Raw genomic sequence first — 13,322 nt, forward strand, 5'->3', positions numbered from 1 at the left:
ACCATCTGACACTGGAGCTGATGGAGGATCTACTTCATATAGTTTAATGCCTCCTCATTGATCTTTTTTTTTATCATTGATCTTTGGACCTGTTATAATGATACTGAGTTCTTTAGATATCTTGGATGATATGGATGGATGGATTTTTTTTTTTTTTGGACATGTCTTTTTTAATATGGTGTATTAAGTTTTAATTTGGAATTTATATTGGATGCTATATTTTGGATGATATATGCATGAATGTTTGATGTTGATGTAGTTTAGAACATTAGATGCAGGTATACAGGTAATAATCTCTCAAATTACAAGAGTATATTGCCCTTTTTTTTGTTTCTTTTTTTGAAAACTACACTTTTAATACTCGTAACCTTCGTTTTCGTCCGTTTGACGTTTCCTGTTTTTTTGACCTTTTTTTGACCGTACCGTTCATCGTTTTTATCTGTTTAAAACCCATACCGTATGTCTATTTTTTTTCCGTTCCCGTTTTAACTAACAGTGATTCCTCCTGGTTATAGGGAAAGATAAGACAAAACTATCTGGACCCCGTCCCTCCAAGGACTGTTCTCTTCTGCCTATCCTTGGAATTTATTCATGATAAGGATCCTCTTACCCCTTGACACAATATCATCTGATTGAAAGGGTCACATCCATTTGTTGTTTTATGGTTGTCCTTGTTGGCAACTCGGCCATGTGACGATGATTGCGTGGCCAGTTTGGGTGATGTGGATGAAGATGATGACATGGCAGTGTCCAGTGTCACCGATGAGATAACAGAGCAGCTTGGTATGCATGGAGTGGTTTAATACATCATTAATAGGTGGTGCGGGTTTCTGGGTCAAAACTGGCAAAATTGACCTATTTATGCTCGGGGGCATTTTCGGAAATGGAAATGACATTTTTGGAAGATCAGTTCTTCATGAAAAAGATAGATTGTAATTTACCTAGTCCAGTGCATTTGATTTCGTCACATTCCGATACCGTATGAAGAAGTTACGGCATTTGTGGCAATCGAGGGCAGTTTCGGCATTGAAGATGAATTTTTTAAAGGAAGTGTTCTACATGTAACAATAAGAAAAAAATACAATCTTTCCAACGGTTCTGATTTCATCGCGTTCCGATTCTGTATGAGAAAGATACGTCATTGAAAAGGTGTAGGGGCATTTTGATCTTTTTACATGGATGATTCAGATGATTGAGTCTTCTAAAAAGTCGTAGAGCATCCAGTTACGATTCCAACGCACTTCGTTTCATCTCGATCGGATATCGTATGAAAAATTTATGTGTTTCCGTAAAGTCGGTTCGAAAATCCAAACCGAAAATCCATCAGTTGCTCTCGGTGTTGGGTGGATTTTTCGGAATTTATTTTTGAAATTTGAAGGGCTTTTGTGTAATTTAAAGATTTTGAAGGTCTGAGTTGCAAGGGGTCTTTAAGCACTGAAACATATGGAGGCAGGGGCTTGATTGTAATAAAGAGGAGTAAAGGGAAGTGAAATGGATGGCCAAGATTCGACCACGTAGGCTTGATGCCCATCCAAAGGCTGCTGAGATTTTGCGCTGACATGGACGAGATAGATGCTTGCGCGTAGAATTTGATTGGTTAGGTGCATAATTCTTGATGCACTGGCGCTACACTTTATCAAGGTATGTTGTGGTGTTTCGCGCGTGTAAGAAGGTATAAAAAAAGATTCCGATCTTAATGATCCCATGAAATATGATTAAAGCCATCATGGAGGATTCGGATCCAACGGTCGATATGCATTTCTCTTTTGTGAGTGGGAGACAAGCTCCCTTAAAATCCGGAAAAGCAACCAATCATAGATCGACAACACTTCTGACGATGTCAGCGCCTTCGTCATGATGACGTCATCGAGATTCAAATTTAATGGTTTGGATCTATTGTCCGTTGGTTTAATCCGACGGCTCAGATTACAAGATCTTTTATATGAGATCTACAGTCAGATTTCGCCCCTGTTGCGCGCACCGCCGGTGTAGCCTACGCCACCCCTACGAAGATTCCATTTCAGGCTATCTCATTGCTCCAACTTCAAATGGTCATATCTCCCTCATTTGAACTCGGATTTGGGTGAACCAAGTTGCAGCTTCTTCGTTTTTTCAAGCCCTACACCATGGAAGCAAGAAATATGAAGTTTGAGTGAAGGAAGGCTACGGTTTTGGTAGGAGAAACTTCCCCCTCTTTGTTGGTCCTTGAATGAACATACATTCTTGATGATAAATGTTCTTAGGCCATTAAATGAGGTAAAAGAGGTGGTTGAAGTGTGTTAATGGTATATTAACTCAAAGCCAAGGAAGAAGAGAAGAAAGCAAGGATGTGTTTGCTTTGAAGAGCAAGAAGCCAAGGAGAGAGAAGGTGTGAGCACCAAACTTGTCAGTACAAGTTTCCAGTCATCCCAGGCAATCGGGTGTGAGATTCTCTAACCTTTGATTTTACATTACATGTATGTATGTATGTTAGGGTTAGTTGTGGATGCATATGCTAGGCAGAGCTTGACTGTAGGGCATTGATATAAGCCCAATTTAATTGTATTATTTATTGTGTGCTTAGTGGGTGCTAAGCACCGGGAGTGGGTGCTCCCGTGTAGTGGGTGCTACACATTGTATCGGCACTATGAGTGCCATCTCAGCTTCGGCTTGAGAAAATTGGGTGTAGGTGCTCCCGACTGTGGGTGCAGTCAAAAGTAGTGTATTGAGTAGGTACGAAGCCTTTACAGGCACTACTCCGGGGATGTAGGCAAATTGCCGAACCTCGTAGAAACCCTGTGTTGTGGGTGCTTGTTGTTTGCATTTTATATTGAAGTGCGTGGAATGTGGAATGGGTGTGCATACTTGGAAGTGCCTATGAGAGACTGAGTGTGCATACGACTGTGTGCAAATAGGGACAGGTATATCAGGTTTTTCTTGGCCAGACATCAGACAGGTTTTTGGGGATCAGAATTGGGCTCACTGATTCACCCCCCCTCTCAGTGACTGCCGGGTTACAACAACATTGCCATAGTTTTACTGCTTGGCAAGCTCTTTCTAACTGCCTCCCCACGCAAAACTTTCACATCCATCGGCACATTCTTGTTCCCCATTCTTGTTGTCTTTGTTGGAATGGCATTGAAGATGCTAATCACCTCTTTTTCTTTTGTCCTTCCTGCTCCACTATCTAGAAGAGAGTCCCCTGTTCCTCCTGGTCTTCTTCTAGAAGGATCCTTCCTTTTAAGTAGAGAATGGATCTGGGTTAACATGACCTTTGATGGTCCTACTATTTGTGATATCGTTAGAAAGCTCACCTCTGTGCTATGATTAATCATATCTGGATGGAGCATAATCTACGTAGATGGACTTCCAACTCTGGATCCTTTGATAGGATTTGGAAAGTCATCTACTTTGATTTTAGCTCCAAACTTGGTTGCCTTCGTTATTGCAGGGTCCATAGCACCCCAAGGAACAAGCTCATTGTTGTGTTCTGGGGTCTCCCATCTACTATTATCCCCACCGCCTTTGATGTATCATTTTGTTGTTGTTGGGCTTGTCCTTTGCCCTTTTTTGTTTTTTTTTTTTTGCCCATCCCCTCTCTCCCCTTGTATATTATTCTCCTACTTGGTAATGTCTATTTATTCATAAGAAAAAAAAAAAAAGGGAAAGACATGCAGAGGCTAGGTCTGGATCCTAGTATAACATCAAACAGAGTTGTTTAGAGGGCAAAAATCCATGTTGCTGACCACGTTTGGGTGTGATGTCCCAGATGTGTCTTTTCCTATTTTCCTTTTTTCTTTTATCTTATACTTTTGCAGATCCATGTAGCCAACTCAATTTATTTGGGAAAAGGCTGAGTTGTTGTTGTTATTGTTGTTGCTAAGCCGTTGGTGGAAGCTTTTTCTTAAGATTGTCAGTTACTAGCTAGAGATTGTTATGTTTGCAATATGAACCAAGTAGATCACTTGAAAAACTATTAATTATTTTTCTTAGAGATATTTCTTATTGTTAGAGTTTATGAATTAGGGGTACTTTGGGAACTAGCTTATTTACTTCTTTATCTTTTACATCCCTAGGGAGGTGTATGTAATTTATCCTTTATGTTAGTGATTCAATATAGGTGGGAAGAGCTCTCTCCCTCTCCTACACAAGATTGCACTCGTTCTTCTCTCTTCTTCTTCTCCCTCTTATTCTCTCTTGCCCTGATCCTTGCTTATTTCTAACTCTTATTACAGGTCCAACTTACATGAACCTAGGAAGACCAAAAAGGTCATTATAGGACCAACAAACCAGGCATCTACTCATCATACCAGCCCAAAGTCAGATATAAAGTAGATATATGTGCAACAAATCTCACCTATATACTTCCATTTTAAAACTTAGAGCAACGAAATTTGTCAATCCTTCTAAGTAAACAACAAATCAGAACCAAAAGGTGCGACAAAAAATTGACATTTGAAATTTTTAAATTGGGATTATCAAACTCACAGGTTTAACAATTTAGATGGAGCAGCACGTAATATAGTCAATGCTTCCTTCCAACTCCACTGGCGTTCAGATAATGGAAGAAGACGTTGCAAAATTGACAAACGCCATTCGCAATCTTCAATGAAACGCTTGGCATTTGTAATTCTCCACTCTAAGGCCTGTACTCCACTACTAGTTATACTGGTGGTCAACAAGCGCTCCTGTTCAAATCCATCTGATGGTAAATTGTGATGTAATATATCTAGCAGCAACCCTGTAAAAGATACCACCATTTTGTTCCCTCCTTCACATTCAGTAAGATAAACTTGTTCTGAAGACGACATATAGGGAAATTCTGAAGACCTCCCAGTTGGGGCACAATGTGTCAAGTTCACAGCAATGTCATCCATATGTAAAAGTGAGATAATAATGTTCACTAAAAATATCTGCATCAATTTAAGGGGGCTCATCATCAGTTACTTGAACAAAAATGGGTAACACAATGCACATATAGGGTCTTTACATGATGGATCGCATGCATTACTGATGCTCATGGCAGATTCCAATAAAACAAAACTGCCTAAATCATACCTAATTAGAAATGAATATCTAGCACCAGAACAAAGCAAGAACTGATGATTTTTCATAAAATATAAAGTAAATTTGTAACTAAAATAAACTGCACAATGAGAGGAGAAAATAGTTGTCAAGGCGTCGCCTTATTGCATTGCATGTCGCCTTACATTTTGAAACTTATTTATGCCAAATATCATTTAAGTATTTTTTTTTTTTTTAAACTTAAGATATTATTCATAAATAAGCAAATTTCAAAAGGATAAAAAGTCAACCCCTCAATCGAAGAACAAAACCTGGATTTTTTGTTGTAGGGGTGATTTTCAACTTTCAAATGCTGGGGTTTTTCTCAATTCTAAAAATTTTCTAAATCTTATCATAGTAAAGCATTGCTAAAAACCAAAAGTCCGGTAAAATAATCCTTTGTTTGGATGTCCATAATTATTTTTATTTTGGAGATTTTAACAGCATTTGCACACTTTAAAAAAAGTTTCACTAGAACATAACTTTGTCATTAAAACTCAGATTTAAGTAATCTTAGACTCGTTGGAAAGCTGGTTTTGTGCTATCATAGTTGTCATGGCATCGCCAAGGCGGCGATTTGGCGTCCTGGCTGAAAAAGACGTTCATGGCAGTGCTACGATTTATGTGACTCACAAATGGCGGTCGCCATTGGTTGATAGGCGTTGCCATGGCACCGCCATGGACTCCAGGTCACGCCTGATTCACTAGGCGGTCGATTTTTTTGTAAAATGAAGGGTGATTTTGATAGGGATATGTTGATTTTTGATGATTTGATGTTGTTTAATGTTGGTTTTATATATTATAGGGTATATATTGTAGGCTTGTAGCATGCTAAATAACTTTAGAAAATAGGAAAAATAAAAAATGACACATGGGCGATTTAACCGCCATGGCAACGCCATAACAGGCGATTCATCGCCAAATTGATTAGCCACCCCTCCACCGCATTGGATCGATTTGACGCCGTGACAACTATGTGTGCTATACCTAATACAAAAAGTCTTACGTAAAAATAAAATCATTTGACCATCAAACTTGTCATAGAATAAGAACATTTCTCTAAATGTTGAGTTTTATGATTTTTTTTTTTTTTTTTAATAATTCATTACCAAGAGGTAAGAATATATAAGGGGGGAGAGAGGGAGGGGGAAGGCTTAAGCCAACAGGGAGAAGCCAACCCAAGGGGGGACCAACAAAATAAAGAACAAAGACAAAATATCAAGTCCCAAGGGAACATCAAAGCAGGGGTGGATAGTAGCCATCAAGGAATGGGGATGAGATTGATTTGCAGGTTCTATGAAGCTATGATATGGGTGTTCCTAAGGGAATTGGGGGATTGAACTTTGGAAGTAAAATCAAAGTAGATGGCTTTCCAAATCTTGTCCAGAGAATGAGAGTTGAAGTCCATCTACGAATGTTTTGCTCCATCAAGAGATGATTAATGGTTGCACAAAAAGCCAACTTGCCAATGGTGTCACAAATGGAAGGACTTGAAAAAATTATGTCAATCCAGTTCCATTCCCTGTCAAAAAGGAGAATGGATCTTTTAGCCGGCTAGCACCTAGGAAGGATACATTTACAAGAAAGAGAGAAGGGGCAAAAGAAGAAAAGGTGGGGGATGTCCTCTGAACCCTAGGGGTAGAGACAGCAGGAAGGGTTAGCAGGGATATGGTGGTGAATGAGTTTTTATAACTTAATATGACTTAATATTGATTTTTATGATTTTACGTGGCTTAATGTTGATTTTTTAAGACTTGGTGTGGCTTAATGTCGATTTTTTTATGATATAAAGTATATGTAACATACTAAATAATGTTAGAAAAAGAGAGAAAATAAATAGCACTTCGTCGCCTTGTTCGCCTTAAGGCGGGCGCCTTTTGGCCTAAATGCTTAGGCAGCCCTCCAACGCTTTGGCACCGTGAAAACTATGGAGGAGAAGCACTTTCCGATACAAAACACAAGAGGAGGAAGACAAGAAGAAGAAAGAATGAAGTATAGCTATAGCTTCATGTTGATTTTTCACAAGTCACCTATCTTAATCCCAAGAAGACTTATTTCTTTCAGCTGTAACTGATCAAGGACAAGCTGGACAAAATTCTCACGATGGAACCCATGACCTCCCCCTACCCCTCCTTCCCCTCTCTGCCCCAACACCTTCCCTCCCCTTGACAGTTGTCCCTGGACCGAGGTCGTCTCCTCCCCTCCTCTTCCTCATCCTCGCCTCCCACCTCTGGCCATTCTCTCTTCTTCCACCCCCATCCTCCCGCAACTCTATCCCTGTCGGTCTTTGCCCCCTTGGACTCCTCGAACTAAAAATCAGTAGGTGGAAGAATTGCATCGTTGGTTCCTTCTTTGGCAGCCGGCCTCCTTGCGCCATCGTCAAAGCCTCCTCCATAAACAATGGAAACCCTCTCGCCCTCTATCCACCTTTATGCTTGACAATGGCACTTTCCTTTTCAACTTCTCTTCCCCTGCTGATAAGTCGGTCGCAATCGACGGAGGTCCCTGGTTTATAAGGAAAAATCCGATCTTCTTGCGGCAGTGGGATGAACGCACTTCTTTTCACCGATTGGAACCTTCCTCCATCCCGCTCTGGATTTCTCTCCCTAATCTCCCACTCCACTTCTGGTGTGCTAAGGGGCTCAGCCTCATCGGATCTATCATCGACAAGCCATTATACTCTGATCAAAGAACCAAAACAATGGACCGTTTGTCCTTTGCCCGTATATGCATTGAAGTCTCGGCTGATCAATCTTTACCTTCATCTATCACTGTATTTGAAGGAGACGATCACGTGCAAGATATTCATTACGATTGGATCCCCCCCAGATGCTCCACATGCAAATGCTTCGGCCACTCTATTGTGCTTTGAGGTAAAAAAAAATAATAATAATAATAATAATAATACAAAAGAATAATTTTGTGGAGGAATTGGGGGTAACCCAGTCGAACCATCTCTAGATTCCGACGGCCAAACTCGTATGAATGGCCTGCCTTGCTCATCTTTGCTCCCTGCCGAACTTGTGGAAGATCAGACATCCATAAGAAAAATTGCCAAATGCAAACGAGGCAGAAGCCTGCGCACTCCAATCTCCGTCTCCGACGAAGCTCATCTCCCGGCTAGTACCGTGGGATCATTGGAAGACCTAGCGGATATTAACCGATTCTCACTTTTGGCTTGCCCTGATGACCTGGATGTCGTTGGGAACCTTCCACCAACCCTACTCTCCCCCCGTAGGTCTTCTGACCTCCTTGTACCTTCCACTAAGACGACCTCGGTCCTCGCCCCTCTCCCTTTTGTCCCCTTTGCCTCTGGACTTCCGCCTCTCCTCCCTCTTCCTTCCTCTGGCCCTGCTTCAAATAACCATTCTGGCACGATATCTCCCGCTTTTCTCTCGCTTTATCCTTCTAACCCAACCCTACCAGTCCAACTAGAACCCCCTTTTGTTCCTCTCAACCAGTTCCTACTTCCTACCGGTCTAGCTTCTCTCCAAATTCTCTAAATTTCCATTAAACCATCCGCTCCATCCTAATAACCTCTACAACCCGACCAAGCCTACCCATCTCCTACCCGACCCAAACCTAGCCCCACCTACAACCAACACACCCGACCCATCCCATTGGCCTTCCACCTTGAACTGTAACCTATATCCATCTCCTTACCCGTTTCTTCCTCTTCTCTACTGGCCCACAAGACTTCTCCCATCGCTCGTTCTGATTCTCCTGTTCTGGAACCCCGAGAGCCTCCTGCGACTCTCCCAGCCTGTTCGTTCTGCCGCCTTGGAATGCGCCTCACCACTCTGTAATTGTGACCCTGTAGTCGACTCCAACCGCTACTGCTGCCTCCAACTGCCACCCCTTATCCTCTACTGCTGCTATCAACATTTCCTACAAGACCTCCACTGATTCAGTCGCAACTATTGCCACTACTCCCTGCCCTGGCCTCTTGCTAGGTACTATGGACCCTTTGCATTCTCTCGCCTTGGAAGGCGAAAGCTCTGACTCTCCCGGTATCCTGTCCACTTCTACGGCAGCAAACATCTCTATAGCTCCAACTCTCCTTCTGGGGCTGCCGCCTGCTCTCTCCCTCATGCCTTGGAAGGCGCCATCTCCAACCTCTTCAGATGCTAATGATATCACTCTTCCTCCCTACGCCACAACTTGGAAGGCGTCATCTTCCTCCTTAGATGTTGCTACTATTTCTATACCATCGGCCATCACTGCTGATGATGTTTTTGCTCCCCAGAACAGCAATTCTTCAGTTGGTGCTCCCCAGCAACCAGCTACTGATGTTTCATCCCCCCTGGGAACCAAAGTTCAACAAATGAGGCATCTTCCCCTCGATCCAAGCTCAGATTGGATCCCCTAAGAAATGGTTTGGCTGGTCCCAAGAAGAAGGTCTTTGTCTTCTCCAAACCCAAAGGAACCCCCAACCCCAAACCTACTCTCAATCATCCCCCTTCTCCTCTCAAGGAATACGCCCGTCGGACTAAGATCAAGCCCAGACTTCCCACTAGCTCTACTGAGCTTCGGTTTCCCCCTAACTCCCATCCCCAATGATCCCTTGGATTATATGGAACGTCAAAGGGCTCAATTCCTCTGCCAAACATGCAACCATCTGCCCCCGAATTAAATCTTCTAAAGCCAACATTGTCTGTCTCCTCAAGACCCGTGTCCTTGAATCAAATGCCCCTCGCATTATTGCCTCCATTGCCCCCTCTTGGTCTTTCCTCTCCAACTATTCCCACTCCCCTACGAGCGCATTTGGATCCTTTGGAACCCTCGCCTTATCCACATTTCCCACCTAGCCTCCTCCTCCCAAGTCATCCATTTCTCCTTCTCTCCTTCGGGCTCCCCCCTATCGGTATTCTCTGTTGTCTATGCCCATAACAGGGCCCAAGATAGACTCCCTCTTTGGTCTGATCTCCTTTCCTTCTCGTCTTCCCTATCCTCCACTCTGTGGGGAATTGGTGGTGACTTTAATGTGATAAGGGCCTCCCATGAGAAACTCGGTGGGGCCCCTTTGGACACCACCTCCACTGACCCCTTCAATGAATACATTGAGGACATTGGGATGAATGATCTCCGTTGGTCTAGCTCTAAGTTCACTTGGCATAACCGCCGTAGTGGACATGATAGGGTTGCTTGTAAGCTTGACCGTCTCCCTGTCAATGAGACTTGGCATACCTCCTTCCCTACTTCCCATGCTAACTTTGACCTCCCCGACATCTCTGATCACTCTCCCATCTCCCTCTTTGTCAAGGCCCACATCTCCTTTGGTCCCAAGCCTTTTAAGTACTTTGATATGTGGGCCCACCATGAGGGCTTCCTCCCCTTAGTTAGAGACACCTGGGCCATCCCCACCCCTGTCTCTTCCTCCCCTCTCATTGTTTTGCAAAAAAGTTGAAAAATGTCAAAATGGCCCTTAAATCCTGGAACTCTGATACTTTTGGCAATATCTCTGATCAGATCTTTTCCTGCCAAGCAAAACTTTACCTCATCCAATCTCGGCTCCGGATTGATCCCCTCAATTCCTCCCTGGCTGAGGAAGAAAAATTGGCAGCCATTGATCTATCCTCCCGTCTTTCCCAAGAGGAATCTGTCCTCCGTCAAAAATCCAGAATTAAATGGCTTGAGCTTGAGGACTCCAACTCGGCATATTCCCACCGCTCCCTCAAAGACCGTACCAATGCCAATTCCATCCTCAAGCTCATCTCCCGCTCTGGTACTGAGCTTCTCTCCCCCTAGAACATCAAAGCGGAAGTTGTCTCGTATTTCAATGACCACTTCAACCCCTCCCCGTCCCTTCACCAGCCCTCCCCCCAACACCCTCAACAAATTCATTCCTGATCACCTCATTCCTTTCCTTCAAGTCATCCCCTCTGAGGATGAGATCCTCTCTGTTGTCGTCCATCATAAAGCTAACAAGGCCCCGGGTCCTGATGGCTTCAGTATGGGTTTCTTCTCCACTTGCTAGCATATCATCCAGGATGATCTCATCTTCGCCATCCGTAGCTTCTTCCTCAACCCCTCCCAAATCTCTGGCGTCAACCACTCCTTCCTCTACCTCATCCCCAAAAAGGATGGCGCCCAGTGCATGTCGGACTTAGACCCATCTCCCTTTGCAATCTTCTCTACAAATTCATTGTTAAGACCCTCGCCAATAGGATCCAGAAGGTTGTCGATTCCCTTATCAGCCCAAATCAATCCGCCTTCATTGCTGGTCGAAGCATCTCTAATAACTTCATCCATTGCCATAAGATTGTCAGAGGCTTCAACCGCAAATCCCATTCCTCCTCAGCCCTCTTGAAGATTGACATCCACAAAGCGTTTTATTCTATCCGCTGGGATTTTATATCCAATGACCTTCTCCAAATGTCCTTCCCCCCATCCTTTGTTCACTGGGTTCGCTCCTGCATTTCCACCCCTCGCTTCTCTGTCCTCACCAATGGTAGCCCGACTGGCTATTAATGCTCCGCGATAGGCATTCGTCAGGGATGTCCCCTTTCTCCTTTCCTCTTCTATTTGGCTCTCGAAGTCCTCTCCCACTCCATCCAATCCTCCACTGACTAGCACCTTATCTCCCCCATCCCCAAATGTAGAGTGCTCTCGCTTACCCACCTTGCTTTTGCCGATGATCTCATGATCTTCTCTAAAGTTGATCCTGTCTCCATCTCCATTATCATGACCTCCTTCCACCTTTTTGAGTCCTTCTCTGGCCTGAAAATCAACCTCTTCAAATCCAATCTCTTCCTCTCGAGAGTCTCTGATACGTGCCAATCTCAGCTCCTGGCCATTTCTGGTTTCCCCCTGGGATCCCTCCCTGTCCGTTACCTTGGCCTCCCCCTCATTTCCTCTCGCCTCTCCCCTCACCACTGCTCTCCCATCATTGATTCCATCAAGAAAAGGCTTCACCTCTAGAAAGGCAAGCTCCTTTCCTATGCTGGCAAACTGGTCCTCATTCAATCTGTCCTCCAATCCCTCTACCTTTATTGGTCAGGTATTTTCTTCCTCCCTGTTTCCACTTGCAAGGCCATCGATTCCCTCCTTTGTGCCTTCCTTTGGAAAGGTTCTGAAGGCTCTAGATTCCTCCACCCCATGAGCTGGCCCAAAGTTTGCCATCCCAAGGCTGAAGGTGGCCTAGGTCTTCGAAAAATCAAGGATGTTAATTCTACTGCTATCATCAAACTCATCTGGAAGATAGTTTCCAAGCAACGCAGTATTTGGGTCTCTTGGATTTACTGTCCCTCTTAAAAATGACTCCATTTGGACCGTTCCCCCTTCCTCTGATGCTTCTTGGAGCTGGCATGGTATCCTCAAATCCAGACCCCTGGCTCTTTTTGCCATCTCTTGCACTATCGGCAATGGCTCCACACTTCACTCTGGCTTAACCCTGGCACCCTTCTGGCATCCTTCTGTCCTTGGTTACCCCCAGAATCATCGCTTCCTCTGGTTCTTTTTGCTCTGCTACAGTGGCCTCCATCCTTTCCCACGATGGCTGGTCCCCCCTCCTCTTCCTCCTCCCATGGCGGACCTTTGGACCACCCTCCCTCCCATCCCCCCCGGCCACAAAGGATTTCAAGATTTTGTTCATTAGATGCCCTCCTCTTCGGGTATATTCTCTTCCGCCTCTGCTTGGAACTTCATTCACTCCAAAGGGCACATCCCTCGTCACAATTTTACTGTCTGGCAAGCTCTTTCCTACTACCTCCCTACGTAGGCCTTCCTCAATCACCGCCACATCCAGGTCCCCACCTCCTGTTGTTTGTGTTGGAATGGTACGGAAGATGTGGACCATCTTTTCTTCTCTTGCCCCTTCTCTTCCTCCATTTGGAAAAAGGTTCTCCGCTCATGCTGGCCCTCCCCCCATCCCATTCTGCCCCTCCCACAGGAATAGATTTGGATAGACATGACCTTCAGTGGCTCCACCATTTTTGACACAATCGGAAAGCTCTCCTTTTGCGCCACCATCAATCATCTTTGGATGGAACGTAACCTTCATAGATGGACCCCCAATTCTCGTTCCTTTGAAGGGATTTGAAAAGCCATCTATTTTGATGTTATTTCTAGACTCAGATCTTTGCGTATAGGCACAGTTCGTGACAACCCAAGGAACAGGCTCATTGTTGTCTCCTGGGGCCTTCCTTTTGGGCCCCTCGGTTTTGCTCCTTTTTGGTTCTCCCCTCCCCCTTCCCTTTCCCTTTCCCTTTCCCTTTCCCTTTCCCTTGTATATTCTTTCCTCTTGGTCATGAATTATTTATTCATCCAAAAATGCCCCC

The 13,322-nt window shown here is 44.2% G+C and overlaps 1 protein-coding gene across 1 annotated transcript in view; it reads right to left on the bottom strand.

Moving 5' to 3' along the window:
• The window catches only part of LOC122077177, a 126,502-nt gene that overhangs the window by 86,682 nt on the left and 26,498 nt on the right, over positions 1–13,322 (bottom strand). The window contains exon 7 of the mRNA XM_042643026.1: positions 4,468–4,892. Coding sequence (XP_042498960.1) covers positions 4,468–4,892 — 425 coding nt within the window. The remainder of the gene's footprint in view (positions 1–4,467; positions 4,893–13,322) is intronic.

This window comes from Macadamia integrifolia, chromosome 4 (genome assembly GCF_013358625.1).
Source record: "Macadamia integrifolia cultivar HAES 741 chromosome 4, SCU_Mint_v3, whole genome shotgun sequence".
Lineage (NCBI taxonomy): Eukaryota > Viridiplantae > Streptophyta > Magnoliopsida > Proteales > Proteaceae > Macadamia > Macadamia integrifolia.